This window comes from Sinocyclocheilus grahami, unplaced genomic scaffold (assembly GCF_001515645.1).
Source record: "Sinocyclocheilus grahami isolate Dianchi unplaced genomic scaffold, SAMN03320097.WGS_v1.1 scaffold316.1, whole genome shotgun sequence".
NCBI lineage: Eukaryota > Metazoa > Chordata > Actinopteri > Cypriniformes > Cyprinidae > Sinocyclocheilus > Sinocyclocheilus grahami.
In genome coordinates this window covers 1,257,832-1,283,818 of record NW_015505495.1, presented here as the reverse complement: position 1 = coordinate 1,283,818, position 25,987 = coordinate 1,257,832, and the positions used below count along the sequence as shown (strand labels likewise).

Sequence of the window (25,987 nt, the reverse complement as noted above, 5' to 3'; positions counted from 1 at the left end):
TTGACATTTAATTTTTACTTCTAATAAAACAAAATTATTGGCAATGATTGATTGATTTAATTCCTGTTTTATTATCTATAAAAATATTATATGAATATATATAGTAGTTGGACGTTTTGGCCACCCAAACTTTGAAATTGTAAATCTAATCAATAGATTGAGTTTTTATTTTTGGTGGAAGTGCTCGAGAACACCTTGTTTCCTTATAGAAACTACTGTATGTGAACTAAAAGTAGATATTCTGCTAAACTAATTACATTTACCAAAAAAAATCCCTATAATAAATAAATCCTATTTTTATGGCAGATAAATTAAGAATGCCATGCCAAAAAAGTGTTTTTGTCCGTTCACTAAATGCAAATTTCATTTTTATTTTTTTTTACATTATATTAAAGCTAAAGGGAAATATGTTTTAGAAGATGTAATCAGATTATAGGATTCATTTAATAAGAGCATCTTCTCATCCAAATCATATCGTTTTATTTTCTATTTTTCTAAAATGCACTGCTCCCATATCTTCAATGTAGTCCGCTACTAATGTTAGTAATTTGTAGCTAGCTAATTTCTGAAAGAGCAGCTTGATTCTAGTTGAACTCATTTAAATTCGAAGTATGTTGGTAACCGTTTCAGATTCGCAAATCTGTGTCAGACATACATGCTCGTGTGTGTGGATAAAGCAAGTGTCTGCTGTTTGTGCTCTTTCTCAATTGTAAACCAACAAGTGAAGTAAGCAAATATTTCCCTGTCTCCCGTTCCTGCATTTTAACCGGGCAACAGATGCAGCTGTGCAATTAGAATTCAGCGAATTGTCCAAACAAACACTTCTTGACGTGGCGTCTCTCCACCGCCGAGAAATATCGTCCATAAATCACATCGCTGGAAACAAACTGCCCCTTATAATAGGCAGTAACAAGCCATTCTCTGGCCCAGAGATGCTCACAAAGGGGCCGTTCGGCTCCGTCGTTCACATTCGGGAGATTTAGGGCTCCATGTATTGTGAGGTGTTGTTTCTGGTGAGCGGTAATCACGTCAGGGGTTTTGCTGAGCTGCTGTTGGGGGTCTTGAGAACCAGCTGGTGTCTGGTTGAGTTAGTGATGGTGTGAAGCTGATCCAGCAGCTCGTTAACACGTTTGTGACTCGCCAGCCAGATCTGATTTATTACCCGTGATCCTGGTCCGTGGTTGTATGTGATAGGATGTGATGTGACCGGAGGACAGATTGTTTGTTCATTGACGATACTGGGATTATTCGATTGCAGTGCATGATCCCTATAGCTCTCAAAGGAATAGTTTATGCAAAAATGTGTGTGATGTTGTTCCAAATGGCATCAAACATCATCCTAATGAGATTGGAAGTCTTAATTGCGATGTGATGTGCTTTATTAAGGGATTTTGGTCCAATTTCACTTAATAATTTCATATTTTTACAATTTCACATATACATACAATTACATATATATATATATATATATATATTTGTTAATTAGGATTTGTTAATTAGCATTGTTGGGTCTGGTGTCTCATCTTCCTCTTGATATATATATATACTATATATATAAAACTAAAACTGAGATAATGTATAAAAAAACTATATAGGCATGTATTAAAAAAACTAAAACTGTAATACAAAATGAAAATATATAAATATATAGGCATATATAAAAAAAAACTAGAACTGCTAAAAATGACAAAAACACAACAAAATGACTAAAATGTAAATGGAAACTCTAAAAATAAAAACTGATTAAAATATTAATAAAAAGCTATAATTGTGTCTCAATGATACTAAAATCACTATATGTATGTATGTATGTATGTATGTATGTATGTGTGTGTGTGTGTGTGTGTGTGTGTGTGTGTTGAATATGACATGTTTGGATTATTCGATTGCAGTGCATGATCCCTATAGCTCTCAAAGGAATAGTTTATGCAAAAATGTGTGTGATGTTGTTCCAAATGGCATCAAACATCATCCTAATGAGATTGGAAGTCTTAATTGCGATGTGATGTGCTTTATTAAGGGATTTTGGTCCAATTTCACTTAATAATTTCATATTTTTACAATTTCACATATACATACAATTACATATATATATATATATATATATATTTGTTAATTAGGATTTGTTAATTAGCATTGTTGGGTCTGGTGTCTCATCTTCCTCTTGATATATATATATACTATATATATAAAACTAAAACTGAGATAATGTATAAAAAAACTATATAGGCATGTATTAAAAAAACTAAAACTGTAATACAAAATGAAAATATATAAATATATAGGCATATATAAAAAAACTAGAACTGCTAAAAATGACAAAAACACAACAAAATGACTAAAATGTAAATGGAAACTCTAAAAATAAAAACTGATTAAAATATTAATAAAAAGCTATAATTGTGTCTCAATGATACTAAAATCACTATATGTATGTGTGTGTGTGTGTGTGTGTGTGTTGACAATGAAATGTTTGTAATTAAGAAATTTGGACTTCCAAATCCAAAGTTTTACGATATTGTGATATTCATGTGAATATGTCCATTCCATCAGGACTCAACTTCAGCATCTGATTGAGGACTGTAGATTGAGTATCTGAATGTCCCTGCCGTCTTAAATCAAATTTGTGTTGAACAGTTTCTTCCCCATCGTTTAGTTAGTCGCTCTCCCGCTGCGGCCCTGAGCTCTTTAGGCGGCAGTAATTCGGCCCGGGCCGCTTCCTCCAATCACGGGCCCACGGAGCCTGAAGCCTTATGGACTATCAGTGGCGTTTTTGATGCCTGACCTTGTTTCTCTCCAGATTAGCCTCCTCTATAATGGGCAGCTGCTGCCGTGGGGCTCCAGGTAATCCTGAAGGTAAATCACTTCCCAGACCAAATCACGCCGGTGGTCTGCGTCTGGAATTACTTGCGCTCTCCAGACCGGAGGTCAGCTGTGATTTGGACCAGACACGATCCAACCCGGTCCCGGTGGAGTCTGGCCTGCGAACGGCGGGTAATTGTGACAGTGGGAGAGATAATTCGGCGTGAGGCATTCACACACAAACTCGTTATTGTTCTGATGAGAATCCGTCAGCGTGTTTTGTATGGATGGCACCGTTCGCCTCACAATGCCGTTTTTCAGGCTTAGTTTAACATTTGGTGTGCTCATAAGGGATGTTTTGCAAATAAGCTGTTTCTTTGCCATTGTTTAAAGGACGCTTCATTGTTTTGTGCCCTCAAATGCAGCTAATTGTGAGAAAATCAGTGGTTTTGCCATTCCTAACGGTTATTTACTGAACGTCGAGAACGCTCTCCAAAAGCATTTGATTTCTTGCTGATAGTTTGTTGAAGGCAAACAGCAGAATAGTGAGCGAAAGCAATTTTGTAGCAAATTCATTTCTACTGAGCGGCAGAATATTTATGCACTGCCTTTGTGCTTTTTTCCTCCAGTGCAGCCATAGATCACGTAGACACGGACTGTTAGTGAGCAATAGTTTGGACAAAAATGTGAATTCTGTCATTATTTACATCCTCAAACTCATAGGTTTTTCTGTTGAAAACAAAAGGACACATTTTAAAGAATATTTGCACGGTTCTTTTTGGATGCAAGCTCCAAAAATGGACAAAATAACCCCGCTTAAACCCCTTGAAAAGCAAAATGACTTAAGATATTTAGTCTTGTTTTCAGGAAAATGTATTAAGATTAAGCAAGTTTATGCTTAAAACAAGAAGAAAAAAATCTGCCAATTGAGTAGGAGAAATAAACTTGATTAAAAAAGAAAACGAGTATTTTTCTGACACCATTGGCAGATTTGTTTTTCTTGTTTTAAGCATAAATTCACTTTTAAAAAAGTGATTTTGCTTCTGCCTCTAAATGTGTCTTGATTTAAGAATGTTTAGATATTTGTACTAGAAAACAAGATTCAAAAATACTGAGTTTTGCAGTGTAGTTTGTTAATATTAAGAATTAGTTTTTATTTTTATATATATATATATATATATATATATATATAAACAAAATAAAGTAAAATAAACTTTTTTAATATTTATTTTCAGTTCAAATGTATTTATTTAATTTATTTTTATTTATTTATTTTAGTTTTAGTTAACTATAATAACTCTGGCCCCTCCTTCTAAATAAAAGAGCCAATCACCAATTGGTAAAGCCGTTGCATCACTGCAGTTGCCGTTAGAAGCTCTGGTTGCCATAGAAACAGTCAGCATCCTGAGACGCTCGCTTGAGACCAGCCTGAAGTAAATACTATTTTTAATGCAGCGTGAGCATAAGAAACATCATGCAGATTTTCAAGCAGTTTTTCAGTATTTGCCCATTCAGGGGGATAGAAGTTAGTCTTGCGTGACCAGAACTGCTGCAAATATGGTTGCCGAGTGAACTGACTTTATTTGAAAGGGTCTTTGATGAGGATGAGTAAATAATGATGAATTTATTATTCCCAAGTGTTGTCTATTCAGAAAACCACTCCAGTGCCTAAAATCCTTTGTAATTGGACTGAACTGGATTCTTCAGGCAGTTGTGAATCGCTGAGTTTAGTAGCTGCTCATTTAGCCTCTAACCGCTGTATTTTTGTCTACTTTTCATGTCCTCTTGTGCTCCTTAATCTGCGTCTGTGGCTTTTCCCACCGCAGCTGCTCACAATCACGAGCGACTGAGACCCTCCATCAGCCGACTTCCTCCTCATCCATCGACCTCCTGCTTTTTATGTGTTCGTTTAATAATTGCCTCAAATCGCTTCTCCATCAAGAGTCTGAGGTCCATTACGCACCGAGACCAGTTCTTTGGTTATTTTAGCGGCGCTGAGCATTTTTAGAGCAGGAAGTTTAGTGGGTTTCACACAGTTGCTGGCTGTTGATGAAATACCAGCTTCAGGAAACCTTCCTGTGTGCTGCTGTGTTTGAATATATCTCTTGTGGATGTCTCTGGAAAGCTGAGTCACTGTAACCTGATGATGGCTAATGAACTATAAAGGAAGTCTGATGGTAAACACCTTCCAAAGTTTCACTATACTTTATACAGCACAATACTTAAGCATTGGGAACGGAATCGTTCAGGTGCTTCAAAGAGATTAAGTGCCCCATGAAATTGTTAGATGAGCGTAGTTTTCATGTTTAAACAACAAAAGATATCAACGTGCTTGTCTGTTTTTCAGAAATGGTGCATTTAACAGTATTTAACTGTAAAATTATACAAAATGTCCCATTAGGTTTTCAGTGTATAGAGAAAGTGAACTTACTGTTAACCACAACAGATTTTACCGTAGAATTTTAGTATCATTGATATAAGTCAAACTCCCGGTCAGCAGAACTGAACAGCATTAAACCTGCAGGATTTATAAGCACTCGCTCTCTCACCGGCCTTCAGCCTGAATCAACCGAGAGCGCTGCTTTTCTTAAAACGTTTGTGCTGTATCTGTGTTAAATACAGAGAATGCATGCACTGACACGACACCGGCAGCATCTCATTACTACTAAAATAACTCAAACTAAAACTGAAATAAAACTTAATGAAAGCTATATAGACATACTTAAAAACGACTAAAACTTGAACTAAAATGAAAAGGAAAATGGAAAATACATGCATTGATAATACAGGAAACACTAAGAAATGCACAAGATATTGTTTCCAAAAAGTGTTTCCTTGTGTGTTTTAAACTTGTTTCATAATGTGAACCTGGTTATGCATTGATTTCAGACTTATCGTTTAATTTGTTCTTTTTGCTTTGTGTCAAAAAAGAAAAAAGAAAATAACAATTACCTTTAATTTGTATTTTGATTATGGAAAATAGGCATTGCTACATGGTTTTGTAATATATAAACTAACTTTTAAAATAAAATAACTATCGTTATACAGTGTATATACTGTCTTCATCTGTAATATGAAGCTACTCGTGCTATCAAAGAGAATATAATAGTAGTTTGATTTAATCAGTCAGACAGGGTTATTATATAGTTAACTGAAATTGAAACAAAAACCATAAAAAAATTATTATTTATTAAAATCAATAAAATTGTGTGTGCAACTTATTTTAATTCCGCTAGTAGCCAAGGCAACATTTATTTGTACATTTGTATTTAGTTAACTTAATTTGCTAAATTAATGAAAACTAAAACTTAATAAAAATGATATAGACATTTTTTAAAAGTTACAAATCCCCAAAAAAGATTAAAACTTCAACATTAGAATAAAACGATATAAAATTAAAAACTTTTTTTTTGTTTTTTTGTTTCACTATACTTTATACAGCACAATACTTAAGCATTGGGAACGGAATCGTTCAGGTGCTTCAAAGAGATTAAGTGCCCCATGAAATTGTTAGATGAGCGTAGTTTTCATGTTTAAACAACAAAAGATATCAACGTGCTTGTCTGTTTTTCAGAAATGGTGCATTTAACAGTATTTAACTGTAAAATTATACAAAATGTCCCATTAGGTTTTCAGTGTATAGAGAAAGTGAACTTACTGTTAACCACAACAGATTTTACCGTAGAATTTTAGTATCATTGATATAAGTCAAACTCCCGGTCAGCAGAACTGAACAGCATTAAACCTACAGGATTTATAAGCACTCGCTCTCTCACCGGCCTTCAGCCTGAATCAACAGAGAGCGCTGCTTTTTATTAAAACGTTTGTGCTGTATCTGTGTTAAATACAGAGAATGCATGCACTGACACGACACCGGCAGCATCTCATTACTACTAAAATAACTCAAACTAAAACTGAAATAAAACTTAATGAAAGCTATATAGACATACTTAAAAACGACTAAAACTTGAACTAAAATGAAAAGGAAAATGGAAAATACATGCATTGATAATACAGGAAACACTAAGAAATGCACAAGATATTGTTTCCAAAAAGTGTTTCCTTGTGTGTTTTAAACTTGTTTCATAATGTGAACCTGGTTATGCATTGATTTCAGACTTATCGTTTAATTTGTTCTTTTTGCTTTGTGTCAAAAAAGAAAAAAGAAAATAACAATTACCTTTAATTTGTATTTTGATTATGGAAAATAGGCATTGCTACATGGTTTTGTAATATATAAACTAACTTTTAAAATAAAATAACTATCGTTATACAGTGTATATACTGTCTTCATCTGTAATATGAAGCTACTCGTGCTATCAAAGAGAATATAATAGTAGTTTGATTTAATCAGTCAGACAGGGTTATTATATAGTTAACTGAAATTGAAACAAAAACCATAAAAAAATTATTATTTATTAAAATCAATAAAATTGTGTGTGCAACTTATTTTAATTCCGCTAGTAGCCAAGGCAACATTTATTTGTACATTTGTATTTAGTTAACTTAATTTGCTAAATTAATGAAAACTAAAACTTAATAAAAATGATATAGACATTTTTTAAAAGTTACAAATCCCCAAAAAAGATTAAAACTTCAACATTAGAATAAAACGATATAAAATTAAAAACTTTTTTTTTGTTTTTTTTTACTTTTTTAATAAATCTGCAAAAATGTCAACAATTCTGTGTTTTTCTGTCAATATGGGGTGCTGTGTGTACATTAATGAGGAAAAAAAATTAACTTAAATGATTTTAGCAAATGGCTGCAATATAACAAAGAGTGAAAAATTTAAGGGGGTCTGAATACTTTCCGTACCCACTGTATATATATATATAATAGAAAGAAAAAAAAACAAATTAAAAGCGTTAATACAACTATAATAGTTTTTATAAAATAATAACCTCAGTTATGCTAAAATAACACTGGTCTTTTAACTAACACGGGTCTTTAATTTTAACTAAAATTTAACATAAACTGGAAATATAAAAATAAAAGCTATTCCAAAATATTAATACAATCTATAATAGTATCTCAATTATACTAAAATAACACTGGTCAGTTGATGTAAACTTTGAAATGAAAATAAAAAATGGAAAATATAAAAATAAAAGCTAATTCAAAATATTAATAAAAATGATAATATTATACTAACACAGCACTGGTCAGCTGATGTGAAACCTGATCATCTTCTGTACAGTTTCAGTCTGTGTTTTTCTCTCTTCTGTCTCTTCTGTGTGTTGTGTAAATACTTATCTTCAGCTCTGTCGTGTCTGGACATTCAGTGATGTGAGTTTCTCAGCAAAGGCTGGTTAGTTGCTGCGTCAGATCAGTGTTTCCTGACGTTTATTGCAGGAATAATTGGTTCGGCTTCTATTAGTCAGCTTTCTGTAAAACTTTTCATTCATTCATTCATTTATGGCCTGTCGACTTGTTGTCATGTCCTACGTGGGTGAATGTCACAAAAACATGTCCAGGTCATATCTCACCACACAATCATTTGAAATTAAACTTTACATAAAGAAAAGGATGCTTGTTTTTAAGGCCATTAATATTTTTTGCATTGTGTCTCATTTTTAATGACAGTAAATCAGCCTTGGCTTTCTGAGGGATGTTTCGCATTCATTTTCTCCACAGGCATATTTAAAATATTCTTTAATAAAGACCTTTAAGCCCTGAACTAAACCAACCAGCTCTGAAGTGAATCATGACATTACAAACTTTTTTTCTTAATTTTTCTGATATTTCTTGCTATAAAACAAAGAGTTTGTGTTATACTTCATATCTCATGAATTAATATAATGCATAATATTATATATGCAGTATAAGGAGATATATATATATATATATATATATATATATATATATATATATATTACATATATACATATATACATGTATATATAATATAAAATTATGCATAAAAAATACATTATATTATATTTATTTAGTTATTATGAAATACTTATCAATTTATTATTATACGTACTAGTATTTATTTTATAATTGTTTTAATATAAATGAAAAATAAATAGAAAATAGAAAAATAAATCAATCATATTCAGATATATATAAATATAGTATTAGTAAATAAATAAAATAGTTGGAGAGAGTTTGTGTATGCATGCAATTTATTTAAATATTTACTTATTACAGTAATGAGTATTGGATAGAAATAGAGTGCTTACAGGTAATTGTCATGAAAATAATGTCACAATGCAAAAAAAAAATTCTTAATGGTCTTTAAAGGATGCTTCATCTTCTGTAAGCACAATAAAATGTCTTTAAAAGATTTTTTTTTTTCTTCGTTTGATTACGGGGTGAAACAAGAGCCAGACGTGTTCTTGACAGGTTACATGAGAAGTCTTAAGTTACATGCAAGTTTGTTGCAATTTGTCTGCTAAACCTCGCCGAGGTCTGGATGAAAGACCCACGCCGGATAAAAGCCCATTAATGGCTGCGTCTCGCTTTCACTTCATCTGGGAATCACATGCAGCACACCGGGGACTCATTATGTTTCCATTTGGTCAATATATATATATATATATATATATATATTTCTCTCTTTCTGTGCAAAAACAGGCCGGCATGCGGATGGTTTTGATGTGCCAGGCAGGGACTTTGCGAGAGGCTTATGCAATTTTAAGATAGATGTATCACAGTGAGGAGCAATTCATCAAAGTGTCAGACATGGGAATGTGTTCTCTCATTTGCTGGAAATACTCCGAATGTTTCTGTAATGGCTTTATTTGCTCATCATTTAAGCTGTCTGAGACATTTACATCACGTGTTTTCTGAGATCTTAATAAAGAGCTGCCGTCTCTGTTTGTGAGGCGTGATCTTAGTCGTTTTTGTATGTAATTTGTGATTGTTGCACACAGATCGCATACGGACAGATTGCAAATCATAATTCCGTAGATTTATAAGCTCTCCAAATGTTTGTGAATTCTTTTATTAGTACCATCTGGATTTCATGTCTGCACTTTATATGCAAATACAAGTGTGTGTGTGTGTGTGTGTGTGTGTGTGTGTGTATGTGCAGTATTATATATTTCATAGTGTCCGGGCTTAAACATCACCATGCTGCTTCCTCATCAGTATCTGATTCATTTGAACCACTGGCCTTGTTGTGCTGTTCATCTGCTTTGTGGAGTAACCAGATGTGATTGATGGGTTAATTTTCACTTGTAAGGTGGGATCCGGTTATTTAGTATGTTTGCATGACTTTCTAACATTTACAGATGAAAAATATACCTGTCACATAACAGTTATGCACTGAGGAAAACACAACGTCTCAAATGCATAGATATATTGGCTGTTTGTCATGGTGGAGCGATTTGATCCATGATCGACATTAAGGTCTGCTTAAGAATAAGCGTGCACAAATTAGTGAGATTGTGTGAATTTAATTTGTTGTTAATGGAACCGCTTTAGCCCCGATTGATTTGTTAGGTTATTTCAAGTCAGGTTTTGGACTTTAATCCCAGTTTTTCCTCGGGTCTCTGTAGTGTTGTGATGCGTCATATTCACGCAGCAGCAGCGGTGATGAGAGAGCACGCTTGAGAAACAGTTTGAGAGGAGAAATCAAACTACATATAAGATATTGGTCACAGATTATTGGTCACTTTCTAAATAATAAAAGTATAGCGCATCCACTAGTAATTATATATAAATGAATCGGTTTTTACCGATGCAAATATGTTAGAAATGATGCATCGCGATATAATTGACAACTTGTAGCCGATGCACACTTTTTAAACCTTTTATGCCGATGCACTGAGTGAATCTGGGAATCTTCCCATCCCTCATTTTTATATATATATATATATATATATATATATATATATATATATATAGTCTTCAAAAGTTGGGGTCAGTAATTTTTTATATATTTTTTAAAAGTAATTAATACTTTTATTCAGCAGGGATGCATTAAATTGGTCAAAAGTAACAGTAAAGTAATTTGGACTGTTAGCATGTTACAAATAAATGCTGTTCTTTTGAACTTTATATTCATCAAAGAATCTTGAAAGATAAAATGTATCACGGGTTTCACACACACACACACACACAAAAAAAATAAATAATAAAAATAAATAAATATATATATATATTTGGTAGCACAACTGTTTTGAACACTGATAATAATCAGAAATGTTTCTTGAGCAGCAAATCAGCATATTATACTGATTTCTGAAGATCATGTGACACTGAAGACTGGAGTAATGATGCTGAAAATACAGCTTTGATCACAGAAATAAATTACAGTTTACAATACATTCACATAGAAAACTGTTATATTAAATTGTAATAATATTTCAGAATTTTTACTGTATTTTTGATCAGATAAATGCAGCCTTGCTGAGCAGAAGAGACTTCTTTCCGAAAAATCTTTTTTAAAAAGTAGCAGTATAGTTCTGAGGCCATGTTCACTATATTGCTTAAATGTATATTTCCAGCATAATGATCCGTACTGGCAATCAAACTCAAGGTTGTGGCATTTCTGTCATCACGCTCTGCTGGTTATAGAGTTAATTCAGTTATCTAATCGTGAAAGTTAAGCGCTAATGTCTATGCTCACCAAAGCAGACCGTTTCTCTGGATTCTGGCCTGTTTGTCTTTGGGTCTTTGCCATCTGATTTACAGTTAGGATGGAGAGATGACAGGTCATGATGTGGAGGAGATGTGATGGCTCCGTTTGTGAATCTCTAAACAGCTGAGTCATTTGTATATGTATGTCATGAAGTGTGCTGGTTCTTTATAGACATTCATCACACTGACCTGACCTCATTCACTGTGAACATTCACAGATTTACCAGCTCTCTTTACTGCTTTTGCTCCACTACCCATGGTTTTTATGAATAATAAGGAGAAAAGGGAATAATGTCACTATATGCATATTATGTATGTATGTATATATGTACAGTATATGCATTAGGTGACATTACATCCTTTTTCTCCTTACATAAGCATCATTATTGGCTGTGTTGTCTACTGCGATTCATATATAATATACTGCATATAATGTTACTGTATGTTACTATATAGACTAGTGTTCAAATAGCGTTTGTCTTATGACAGATCTGTGTGTGTAAAGTCTCTGCTGGCTCTTTAGTCATATTTAACTGCTCGTATTACTGTTGTCGGCTGTCAGAGTCAGTAGTGTGGAGTGTTTATATATGTGCCCATTCAGTCTGGCAGCATAAAAGGAAAGGCACGTATGTTAAATTTTTGCTTTGACAGCAGCGCAGAATGTATTTACACTGCTAGACTGTCTGTGTTTGTGTTTATGAAATCTGTGATAAAACTCTTCCAGCTCAGCTCCTCTCCATCGGTAGATAAAGTGGACATGAAGTGCAAACAGGGAGAAAACCTGCCATGTGTTTTCCTTTTCTTTGGCCCTGAACTGCCTCAGGAGAGACAAAACAAGCACATCTCAAAACCGAAGCGTTGCAGTCGCTCTGAGCAAAAAGCCCACCATCGTTCATCAGTAACAGACGATCACAAAAGCTTCATGCAATACAAGAATTGGCCACATCCCGGCCCAGCTGCTCCTTCATCTCGAGCTCAAATAAGTATCGCGGTTGGAATTTCTTCCTGCTAATTCCCTGTCATGTCGAAAGCCCTTTTATTGCGTGTTTGGAGGAGATCCCACATCAATTATTGGCTTCAAGGGAAGAGAGTCTTTTTCAGAGCTTGCATTCTGGAGGTTGCTGGTGCCAGGCGTCATCCAGAGCTGTGCTGAAATACTCATTCAGAGCTCAAACCCAGGAGATTCAAGATCCACCGCCGCCGAGCTCAGAGCTTTGGACACAGCAGCAGTAGAGCCCGGGTTCTTTGTAATGCTCCTTAATCAACTCAAACCCATTCAAGACCCATGATCTTATTTTAGGGATAGATCTTAGAAGCCAAAATGAAAACGTATTGATGTTTTATTTCCCTGGTGTTATTATGAACATTTAATCAGTGCATGAGGGAAAATATTTGTCTTTATAATCAGAATCAAGTATTCAATAGAGCTGTGTAGTTAATGTAGTGATTGCAGACATGCAGTTTTATAAACATATTTTATATACAATTTTTTTTCCAAAATATATATATAAATTTTTTTAAATAGTCTCTTCTGCTCACCAAGGCTGCATATATTTGATCAAAAATACAGTAAAAAATGTTAAATATTATTACAATTTAAAATAGCTATTCAAATAGTATTTGAATATACTATGTTCAAATGTAATTTATTTCTGTGATTAAAGCTGAATTTTCAGCATCATTACTCCAGTCTTCAGTGTCACATGATCTTCAGAAATCAGTATAATATGCTGATTTGCTGCTCGAGAAACATTTATGATTATTATCAGTGTTCAAAACAGTTGTGCTGCTTCATATTTTTGAAGAAAAAGTTATTTTTCCAGGAGTCTTTGATGAATAGAAAGTTCAAAAGAACAGCATTTATTTGAAATGTAAATATTTGTATTATAAATGTCTTTACTGTCTTCACTTTTGATCAAGTTAATGCATCCTTGCTGAATAAGTGTTAATTTCTTTAAAAAAAAAAAAAAAAAATATATATATATATATATCAAATATATATTTAAATGCATATTTATTTTTATTTATAATGTATATGCATAACAATACATTGTTTTATATAAATTAGTTTGAATAATTCTTATTTGGTTGTCATTGCTTAAAAATATTGATGTATTTACTTAGCTTATCACAAACATGTGTTTAAAAAGTCAAGTTTTAAGAAGAATACTGTTTAACACACTTGCAGAACAAAACAACTCATTTGAATGTGCAGTGGTTAATGGTGACGAGAAAACAATGATTATGTGTTTATTAATTATTTTTATTACTTGATTAATGCATGGAGGTAACAGTTCATTTCTTTGATGTCGTCTGTCTGTTCATGAATTTCTGTATTTATTTGATGAAAGTAATTCTGCAGGTCTGCCCGCCTTAAAGCACAGCTAATTATGACAGTGTGTTGCTTTCAGCAGAAATAAATAGAGCTTGTGGAACATGATTCAATTCTTTGTTGTTTTTCCTTGTCATTCATGACATGCTCATATTTCTTCCTGTAATGTTTCCAGTCCTCAACTGCATTTATCCATGCTTCAAAGCACCAGAGGTATCGTCGTCTAATGTGTTATTAAAGCCCGTATTCTTCTGATTCATCTTCATTTTTGCTTGTTGTTGATCAGCGAACATCTGTGCTTTTGATGGCTTTGGACATTTTTGCATCCTGTTATCATCTTTTTGTTTGAATGCCAGTATCTGCACACTAAACGTATTGTTAGAAGCACATTTAATGGGTGAGCTGATCTCTCACATCTTAACCTGTTTGTTTTGTGTTTGCAGATGATGAAGTTTGCCTGGGACAACTATAAACTTTACGCTTGGGGAAAGAATGAACTTCGACCTCTGACTAGGAATGGAAACACTGGGAATATGTTTGGTGAGTGAGGTTATCATTTTACATCAAATTTTATTGTTCAAGTTTTATTGTTTTCTTCAGCTTGCATTAGGTCAGAATTCAGAATGAACTGGCACAGGATGTTGAATTAAAATTGGAATTGGAATGACAGGAAGAGGAATTTATCCACAACAATTCATTATAATTTCATTAGCCCAAGACAAGTTTTTGTGACGATGCAACCATGCCGATTTATTGTTATTGTATGCAAATTTGTATGCATATGTAAAGATTTGTATTTAGTCTTTTTGTTTATGATGTCTATGCATAATAAATGGGTTTTAATAAATTAGTTGAAATATTAGTTAATATTTCTAATATGGTTGTAATAAATTACTTAAAATGTATTTTAATTATTTGTTTTGTTTTGATTAAATATGTTTTTAATCATCTTAAAATGAAATGTATAAAATATAATGAAATAGAAAATGTATATTTCATTTATATATTTTATTATATTTTATACATTTCATTTTGATTAAAGACAAGTTTTTGTGACAATACAACTATGCCAATTTATTGTTATGTCTATGCATCGCAATCAGTTTTAATAAATTAGTTAATATTTCTAATTTGGTTTAAATAAATTAAAATTAAGGATGTCATTGTTTGTTTTGTCACAAAACCAAAAACCACCTTAAAATAAAAATTATACATTATAATGAAACAGAATTTATATTGAATTGATATATTTCATTCAATTTAATACATTTCACTTTAAGATATTAAAGACAAGTTTTTGTGACAATACAACTATGCCAATTTTTTGTTATTGTATGTCATTTTATATGCATATTTTATATATATATATATATATATATACGCATAATGATACATTGGTTTTAATACATTATTTATAATTAATAAATTGAGTGACTCTAATTTGGTTCTATTTGATGTCATTTGTTTTATCAAGTTTTTAAGAAACTTGTCTTTAGTTGTTTTCAAAATAGATATAGTTAAAAAAAAATATATATATACATTTTCTTTGTATGTCATATCAAGCATTTATTATTAATATCATCTTATGTTTCTGGAAATAGATTTTTGGGGGGTCATTTGCAGTGAAAAAGGGAATGCATTATATGATTTTCATTCCATTTTAATTCTGCTTTCTAAAATTCTAATTATAATTCTGCCTCCTGTTTGCAACCTCAGTTATAATTTCAAAGACATTCTGAATTCACTGTGATCTCAGACCTCCTGATCTTATAGAACAAGTGACTGTTTCTGTGGTTCCACCTGATTTACCCTGTTCTCACAGTTCTGGTGGAACATGAAACCACTCTATTACTCTCTTCATAAAAAAATCAGTCTGCTTTCGATGCAGAATCCTCTCTAGTCAGAGACCTGCAGCTTTAGACCGGCTCCGGTACTGTAATCATGTGGCCTGTACTGTAGAAATATCAGCACACTTGACATTTGGAATGTTACTTTGCAATAAGAAGTGAGAAACATGGATTTCAACCGGTTATAGACAATATGAAAGGTCAGTGTGGGAATGAGGTCAGTACCGTCCACTCATCTGACATCAAATTGAGCGAATGTTTTTCTTATGTGCTCTGTAGGACAGTATTTTGACCAAGAACCGACCTTAGAGAGAAGGAGAATGTCTGACTGACATTTAAATTGACCAATCATAGTTGTTTTACAGTAGTTTTAGTGACGGGATTATCTGGAATAGCATAGCAATAGCAATCTGCTGGTAATCACCATAGACTGTATAAAAACATGGATGTAGTGTCCGTGACGTCACCCGTAGGTTTCCGAAGAGCGTTTTTGAAGCTCAAAGTGGGCGGAAGCAGCCGTCGCCATATTGGCAGCGCGTCACTCCCGGATAATCGAAAATGGGCAAAGAGACGGGAACTGCTTGCTGAAGCCACACCCACCTAGCTCGACGGTGGTGACAGCAGCGGCAATCCACCTGTCACTCAAGTGGCCACACCCTTAATTATGCAGAACTTTAAGGCTTAATATAATTTAAACGGACGAGTTATAAAAAAATTCACCCCCCTCACAGTCATGAAGGGGAAAATTAGGCAAGGCAAGTTTATTTATATAGCACATTTCATACACAATGGTAATTCAAAGTGCTTTAAATAAAAGAAAAGAAAAGAAATCACAACAATACAACAAGGAATTTAAAAACTTTGAAAATGATTAAAAAATTTAAGAGGTTTAAAATTAATTTAAAACAGTTAAGAGTAGAAAAGGATTATACATACAATATAGTGCAATCAGTTCGGACATTGCACAGTGCTCATTCAATAAATTAACAGCTTAACAGATGAGTTTTGAGTCTGCATTTAAATGTGACTAATGTTTTAGCACATCTGATCTTTTCTGGAAGCTGGTTCCAACTGGGGGTGGCATAATAACTAAAAGCGCACTCCCCTTGTTTTGTGTGAACCCTTGGTATTTCTAACTGACTCGATCCTGATGATCTGAGTGGTCTGTTAGGTGAACATATCTGCTATGTATTTAGGTCCTAGGCCATTGAGTGATTTATAAACAAGTAAAAGTACTTTAAAATCAATCCTAAATATAACTGGAAGCCAGTGTAAGGACCTGAGGACTGGTGTGATATGCTCAGATTTATAATTCTGCCTCCTGTTTGCAACCTCAGTTATAATTTCAAAGACATTCTGAATTCACTGTGATCTCAGACCTCCTGATCTTATAGAACAAGTGACTGTTTCTGTGGTTCCACCTGATTTACCCTGTTCTCACAGTTCTGGTGGAACATGAAACCACTCTATTACTCTCTTCATAAAAAAATCAGTCTGCTTTCGATGCAGAATCCTCTCTAGTCAGAGACCTGCAGCTTTAGACCGGCTCCGGTACTGTAATCATGTGGCCTGTACTGTAGAAATATCAGCACACTTGACATTTGGAATGTTACTTTGCAATAAGAAGTGAGAAACATGGATTTCAACCGGTTATAGACAATATGAAAGGTCAGTGTGGGAATGAGGTCAGTACCGTCCACTCATCTGACATCAAATTGAGCGAATGTTTTTCTTATGTGCTCTGTAGGACAGTATTTTGACCAAGAACCGACCTTAGAGAGAAGGAGAATGTCTGACTGACATTTAAATTGACCAATCATAGTTGTTTTACAGTAGTTTTAGTGACGGGATTATCTGGAATAGCATAGCAATAGCAATCTGCTGGTAATCACCATAGACTGTATAAAAACATGGATGTAGTGTCCGTGACGTCACCCGTAGGTTTCCGAAGAGCGTTTTTGAAGCTCAAAGTGGGCGGAAGCAGCCGTCGCCATATTGGCAGCGCGTCACTCCCGGATAATCGAAAATGGGCAAAGAGACGGGAACTGCTTGCTGAAGCCACACCCACCTAGCTCGACGGTGGTGACAGCAGCGGCAATCCACCTGTCACTCAAGTGGCCACACCCTTAATTATGCAGAACTTTAAGGCTTAATATAATTTAAACGGACGAGTTATAAAAAAATTCACCCCCCTCACAGTCATGAAGGGGAAAATTAGGCAAGGCAAGTTTATTTATATAGCACATTTCATACACAATGGTAATTCAAAGTGCTTTAAATAAAAGAAAAGAAAAGAAATCACAACAATACAACAAGGAATTTAAAAACTTTGAAAATGATTAAAAAATTTAAGAGGTTTAAAATTAATTTAAAACAGTTAAGAGTAGAAAAGGATTATACATACAATATAGTGCAATCAGTTCGGACATTGCACAGTGCTCATTCAATAAATTAACAGCTTAACAGATGAGTTTTGAGTCTGCATTTAAATGTGACTAATGTTTTAGCACATCTGATCTTTTCTGGAAGCTGGTTCCAACTGGGGGTGGCATAATAACTAAAAGCGCACTCCCCTTGTTTTGTGTGAACCCTTGAACTTCATCTTTGTTTCCAAATGCAATGACTTCATGAAATGAAATTAACAGTTGGATGTGCCAGAACTTTCTTCAGTTTTCCTTGTTTAACTGAAGAAAGTTCTGGCACATCCAACTGTTAATTTCATCAGTGCATTGGCAGAGGGAGTCAATAGGGCTGTAGTCATTTGGAGATAAGGCTAGGTAAATCTGGGTATCATCTGCATAGCTGTGATAGGCAATTTGGTTCTTTCTCATTATTTGACTTAGTGGGAGCATATACAGGCTAAACAAGAGCGGTGCAAGAATTGAGCCTTGTGGGACTCCGCATGTCATGGACGTCCACTTAGACTTATGCTCTCCTATACTCACATAATAACCTCTCCCTTCTAAGTATGACCTGAACCATTTAATTACCATGCCAGAAAGCCCAACCAAGTTTTCCAGTCTCTCTAGTAGTATGTTATGATCGACAGTATCAAACGCAGCACTGAGATCTAGTAGTACCAGCACTGATATTTTGCCAGATTCAGAATTTAAGCGAATATCATTTATTATCTTAATGAGTGCGGTCTCTGTGCTGTGATGCGGTCGAAAACCAGATTGAAAATTGTCCAGGTATCCATTTGAGTTTAAGTATTTGTTCAGCTGATTAAAGACTACCTTTTCAATAATCTTTCCTATAAAAGGAAGATTTGATATTGGTCTATAGTTGCTCAATATGGTGTTATCAAGATTGCTCTTTTTCAGAAGGGGCTTAACAACTGAAGTTTTCAGGGAGTTTGGAAAAGTCCCAGAAAGATGTGAGGCATTCATCACTTCTAAGAGACCTGCTTCTAAACAGTTAAGCACCCTTTTGAAAAAAATATGTGGGAAGTGTGTCAAGATAGCAGGTTGACGATTTAAGGTGCTGTACTATTTCTTCTAAAATGTTGCTATCAATTTCTTCAAAAGTAGTATCTTCTTTTTGATATTGCGGTCGATATAATCTGTCTGACCTCTGCATAACTTGGGGATGTGCTAATCGCCTTCCTGATATTATTGATCTTCTCAGAAAAGAAGGAAGCAAACTCATTGCATTTGCTGTCGGAGAGCATTTCACTGGCAATCTGACTTGGGGGGGTTTGTCAGTCTCTCAACAGTAGCAAAAAGAGTGTGAGTGTTGTTTAAGTTACTGTTTATAAGGTTTGAGAAGAATGACTGTCTAGCTTTGCCTAGTTCCACATTGAAAGCACGAAGGCTGTCTTTATAGATGCTATAGTGAATTTCAAGTTTCGTCTTCCGCCACATCCGCTCAGCTTTTCTGCATTGTCTTTTCATACTCTGAACTGCTGTTGATTTTCTCCAAGCTGATTTCTGTCTGTCAGTCTTCTTGCTGACTTTCACAGGAGCAATGCCATCAATAACATTCTTAACTTTTGAGTTAAAAGAATCAAGAAGAAGATCAACAGAGTCTGCAGAAATGCTTGGTGTTAAAGATATAGCCTCCATAAATAGCACACTAGTGTTCTCGTTAATGCATCTCTTTCTGACAGAGACAGGTCTAGATTCGGTGGTAGCAGATATCAATATATCAAAGAAAATACAGAAGTGATCAGATAGTGCTACGTCCTTAATAACAATGGATGAAATGTTTAGACCTCTGCTGATGAGTAAATCTAGAGTATGTCCCCGATTGTGTGTGGGTTCATGCACATGCTGAATCAGGTCAAAAGTGTTTAAAACAGTTATAATTTCTATTGTAGTTTTGTTTTCTGCGTTATCTATGTGAATATTAAAATCCCCTGCAATAGCAAAACAGTCAAACTCTGAGGAAATCATTGATAGCATTTCTGTGAACTCTTCAACAAAGGCTGGAGAGTATTTTGGAGGCCTGTAAATAATGATAAACAGAATACGTGGAGCACCTTTCAACACAATCCCTAGATATTCAAAAGACAAGTACTGACCAAATGACACTTGCTTGCATTGATAGACATCTTTAAATAGAGCAGCTACACCTCCACCTCTCCTAACAGTCCTGCAAACACTCATGAAAGTAAAGTTAGGAGGGGCTGTTTCATTGAGGACTGTTGCACTGTAGCTGTCTTCTAGCCATGTTTTGTTTAGAAACATAAAATCCAGGTTGTTTGTGGTTACGTCATTGATTAGAAATGATTTATTTTTTAGTGAGCGAATGTTTAAAAATGCTAACTTGATGGCATTGCAGTTTGTCTCAACAGCAATATTAGTTTGATGCATAACAGGCCGCAGATTAGATGAGTCAGCCGTACGGCTTGAGAAGGCCTTAGACTTTCTATCACGTGATAAAACAGAAATAGAGAAAACTACAGGCACACTGGGTTCCCGCTTGTTCTGTAAACATTTGTGAATGTTGCTGCTATTATAGCGGGGACCCGACACATATCACTGAGAGCTGTTATTATTTAGAGCTGTTATTAAATTAGCTATATAGACCAAAATCATTTTTTGAACCAGTCTGTAAACATGTTTTTTTTCTGCTGTAAAGTTGGGCATTTTAACATGGGGAGTCTATGGGACTCCCTTTTGCAGTCAGCCTCTAGCGGCCAGTTGACGAATTACAGTTTAAGTCACTTCCGTGTTGGCTTCACGAGAGAGAGCGGGAGGTTGCCGCTTAGTAATCACCCAAAACACCTTGGCAACCACTTAGCAACCAGCAGAACACTAGCAACCACATACCTTAGCAACCACATAGAAACACCCTAGCAACTTCATAGCAATGTCCTGACAATCACCCATAACACCTTGGCAACCACTTAGCAACACCCTGGCAACCAGCAGAACACCAGCAACCACATTTGACAGACTAAAACCATTCAGAATATATTAGCAACCACATAGCAGCACCTAGCAACTGCATAGCAATGTCCTGACAATCACCCATAACACCTTGGCAACCACTTAGCAACACCCTGGCAACCAGCAGAACACCAGCAACCACATTTGACAGACTAAAACCATTCAGAATATATTAGCAACCACATAGCAGCACCTAGCAACTGCATAGCAATGTCCTGACAATCACCCATAACACCTTGGCAACCACTTAGCAACACCCTAGCAACTACATAGCAATGTCCTGACAATCACCCAAAACACCTTGACAACCACTTAGCAACACACTGGCAACCAGCAGAACACTAGCAACCACATACCTTAGCAACCACATAGAAACACCCTAGCAACTTCATAGCAATGTCCTGACAATCACCCATAACTCCTCGGTCACCACTTAGCAACACCCTGGCAACCAGCAGAACACCAGCAACCACATTTGACAGACTAAAACCATTCAGAATATATTAGCAACCACATAGCAATGTGCTGGCAATGACCCATAACACCTTTGCAACCCCCTGGCAACCAGCACAACACTAGCAACCCCATTTGACAGACTAAAACCACTCCGAATATATTAGCAACCACATAGCAACACCCTAGCAACTGCATAGCAATGTCCTGGAACATAATGTACACACAACACCCTGACAACCACATACCAACACTATGGCAACACTATAGCCAGTATTTTGACCAAAAACCATCATTAGTTAGAAGGAGAACATCTGGCTGACATCTAAAGCGACCAGTCACATTTGTTTTAGGGGAGGGATTATCTGGGATAGTTTTTGTGGCAGCAAAAACACAGAAATTGAATCTTTTTACTTACTACAGCACTGAATAGTTATGAATAGTTTAATGGTGTTTTCTAACAGAAAAGTGACGTCCCACAGATTCAAGGGTCAAACTCTTTATCACTTAATTGCTGTTTTCTATCAGAGCAACCCAATTAGCCTCAGGAAACTATCTGTCTTACCAATCGGAAGATCGATGCAGGATGTGAATTAGTCATTTTGTGACAAATTCCTTCAAGCTTGGGAAAAAGATGTCCTACTTTGTGAAACAACTAATCCGATAATCCAACAGGGTTGTGCGTTTCTTGCTGCGTACAGGTTTCCCGCCTCTTACAAGTTCCTTGATCTTTATGTGTCCCTGTGAAGCTGAGTATGAAATTGAATGCCGTGTCCTTTAGTTCAATCCCATGAGTAAATAGACACACGGGAAGATTGCATCTGAATTTAGCCGACTTGTCGAAAACATTCTGATATACTGAAAGTCACTGGGACACATCCGCGGTGTGTTTCTTATGCTCATATCTCATATTCCCTTTAATACTTGTATTTTTTCTCTGGCTCGCTTTATATTCAGTACCTGTTCTGAAGCCGTACGTTAGGGACATTTCTTTTTCATTATTGTGAAGCAAACTAGAAAATAGAGTGGAAAACAGGAAATGAATAATTCAGAACGGATCCACACACAAATAATTCTCATATAGAATGTGGCTTTCTTCTTTTTTGCCTGCTAGTTTTCATAGGTGTTATTAACATGGGAGCGAAAAACAAACAGCTATTATTAGTGGTGACGGCTAATGCAAACAGTGGCATTATTAAGGCTTATAGATTACAGGTGGCTGATGATAAAAACAATACAAGGTCATTCCGTGTCAACTCAACCAGATGTCCCCGGCTCAAGTTTTTGATTTTGATGATATTTTTTCTGTAGAAAGACAAATATAAATGGTGATGAAAGTCAAAATATTAAATGTCACTGATGTATATTTACAGAGGAATTCACTATTTTGTAGAGGGGGTTCAAAATGACAAGTTTCACCTGATATTTTGAGCCAATTTATTGGGGTAAAAATGACTTTAGAATGCTGGCAGAATCTTTATTTTATTTGTACACAGAGATTATTAGGTCTACTAGTGAAATCTGTTGACTTTAGCCATTTTTGTTCCATTATATGTCAACGGTTGCAGTTTTTGCCTCGAGTTTGCCTGCCTGTAACTCAAGAAGTATTAAAGATATCTTAATATCCTTTTAGATTCTGGTTCTTAACAAACTTTCCTTTTGGTATCTTCATTTTAAAGGCCCTCGATGGTGATGGAGATATGGAGATGTTAATGTGACTCCATGAGTAAACTGGACAATTGTACACATTTTCAGTGGTCAAAAACCAAATGTGGGTCATTTTGCATACAGCTGATACTTATTTCTTTTAAAGAGGAATATCTGAAGAACAAAATAATGTTGAAACTAGAAATGTATCTTGTGATTTTCTATCAACAGAGAACATACATGTTTAAATATTAAATGTTCTTTTTCTAAAGTTGTCGTGCCTGTAACTCTAAAAGTTATCTAGATTCTCATTCTTAAGGAACTTCTCTTTTGGGATCTTCATTTTTATTGAGGGTATTGAGGGTGGAAGAGAGCACTGTATATTCACTCCCCCCACCTACAATCCCTGCCGGCACCGAGACTCGAACCCGTGATCTTTGGGTTACAAGTCTGACTCTCTAACCATTAGGCCACAACTGCAAAAATGGACCATGTAAATAAGGGTTGGACAGATGGTGGAAATTAATCATTAACAGCTAAATTATGATTGTTTATTTAATTACGCTTTTGGAATAAGTGTACCTGATGGGGGAAACTGATAAAAGAGTGTCTGCACAATTCAGTGAAACATCTGAAGGGATGCTGTAAATGAAGGAATCAGTCAGAATGTCATTACAGATCTAAATAGTGGCGCTTAATTTATGCTGAGAATTCACTTTGCTTTTTGACATGATCCAATAAATATTGCATGTTGAAAGCATCAAAGCCCATTGAGTGCTTTGAGTGATGAAGCTCCTGGATGAATGTGACTGTCAGGCGGTTTTGTAGCAGGCGTCTGCTCGCCATCACTCAGCGACACCACAACAATGACCATGGAAAGCTCCGGCATGATGCGATGAAAGCTAATTCATTGACTTGATTAATGATCGGAACGCCTCCATCCCGTGTGAGTTGTAGATCGTTTAATTGAAAGATCAAACTGTTTAATGAATGTTTCACTTGTTTTGTAGTTTCGCTTCAGGCTCTGTCCGGACAGGACTAGTTTTCCCTTAGTGAGGTTGTGTTGAATTTCACAGGCATACTTTGTGATTTTAATTCTGTCCAAATTGAATACATCTGTCATTTAGAAAAGAGTAAGAGCTGAACTATAAATTACATTTGTATGGGTTTGCATTGTCTTGATTGCACTGTTATTTGGATGGTTTGTGCGGCGTGACGCTGCTTCTAGCGGGTGTTTGCCCAGCGGGTGCTCAGAGAGGTGATGCTAGAGAACTGAAGCACAGTAGGGCGATATTGACTGTCTGTCTCTGCCATGTGGATCTCAGGGCCGCTGTGTGTTTGTGAGAGAGAGAAAGTGTGTGTGTGAGGCCAGTAGTTGGGAATGCTCTTTTGCAACTCATAGTTCAAAGTAGTTAAAGTAGCATTCACTCTTAAAAATAAAGATTCCAAAAGAGTTAGATGTAATACGAGAAGTTTCACGTTGGTTTGATTTGCAGCTTATTCTGGCCCAATAAAGCCGATTGCATCCTATTTTACTGTCATACAAAATAAGCAAAATTAAAAACTTTTACCAAAAAGTGGGCCAGAGAGAACTAGAATACTTTAGAAAACCAATTTATTAAAACCAATAAATCATGGCTAATTTTTGTTAGTTTATGGCCTGGTTTCACAGACAGGGCTTAGGTTAAACTAGGATTAGGCCATAGTTAAATTAGGTTTAAGTATCTTTAAGTATTATTTAAGTATCTTTTATAAACGTGCCTTAGAAAATAACATCACTCGTGTGCATCTTGAGACAAAACAATGGCACTGACATATTTTAAGATAAGTTTATTTCAGTTAAAACAGCCAAGACATGCATTTTAGTCTGGGACTAGGCCTTGTCTGTGAAACCGGGGGAAAATGTTTGTGTGTGTGTGTGTTATTTTATATGAATATGCAAATGTATTTATATATTTTAACACACAAACACACATCTCTACCTATATATGTTTATTTTGCTGGTTAATTTTTATCAAATACATTTTTTTCATATATTTATTTCTAATTTAGTAAATAGGCTAAATAAATATACATTTAATAGCACTGTATGTTATTTACTATCTTTCAATTAAATGGTGTATTGTTATATGTAACTGCATAGCAACACCCTGGCAACCAGCAGAACACCCCATATGACAGACTAAAAACCATTCAAAATATCAAAAACCACATAGCAACACCCTAGCAACTGCAAAGTAATGTCCTGGCAATCACCCACATCACTTTGGCAAACGCAAAGCAACACCCTGGCAACCAGCAAGACACTAGCAACCACATGTGACAGACTAAAATTTCTATAATAATACTAAAACTAAGAACTATATATATATATATATATATATATATATATACAGGTGTCTTATGAGGCGGAGCAACAACTAACTGTGTGATGGAGCCTAGAGAACGTAGTTAGAATGTCCCTAAAATTCAAGATATGGGGCAAAAATGCCCCCGTTTGAGTTTTTGTCTCATATTTACATCATATAGCCTGTAAGCAACATCACACGAGCAATAGGCTAAGTGCAATATCACACGAGTGCAAATGTGAAACTGATCTTATACAACAGTTCAGGAAGTAAGAAGTTAATATTGTGTTATTTTAGACACAATGTTGTCTGTTTTGCTCAATTTTGCCAACGAAGATATAAAGACAAAGCAGAACTGTTCGTCTCCGAGCAACACACAGTGGCATTTCATTTCTTAATCCACATTTTGAACGAATTGGGTGAATTATTTGGCGCGTTGGATTTTAAGCGGATCATCACCATCATACCGATCGGTGTATGACATCAAAGTACCGCGAGAGTGATTAGAGAGCAGACTCCTCTGCATGCTTTTGAATCGCTCTCGCGGTACTTTGATGTCATACACCGATCGGT

General features: G+C 35.2%; 1 protein-coding gene across 1 annotated transcript in view; it reads left to right on the top strand.

Moving 5' to 3' along the window:
• Positions 1-2,816: 2,816 nt before the first annotated feature.
• Positions 2,817-25,987, top strand: part of LOC107601975 (mannosyl-oligosaccharide 1,2-alpha-mannosidase IA-like) — a 126,246-nt gene continuing 103,075 nt past the window's right edge. Inside the window, exons 1-4 of the mRNA XM_016294348.1 lie at positions 2,817-2,990; positions 12,119-12,292; positions 12,426-12,641; positions 14,170-14,266. Of these exons, the coding sequence (XP_016149834.1) occupies positions 2,817-2,990; positions 12,119-12,292; positions 12,426-12,641; positions 14,170-14,266 (661 nt within the window). The remainder of the gene's footprint in view (positions 2,991-12,118; positions 12,293-12,425; positions 12,642-14,169; positions 14,267-25,987) is intronic.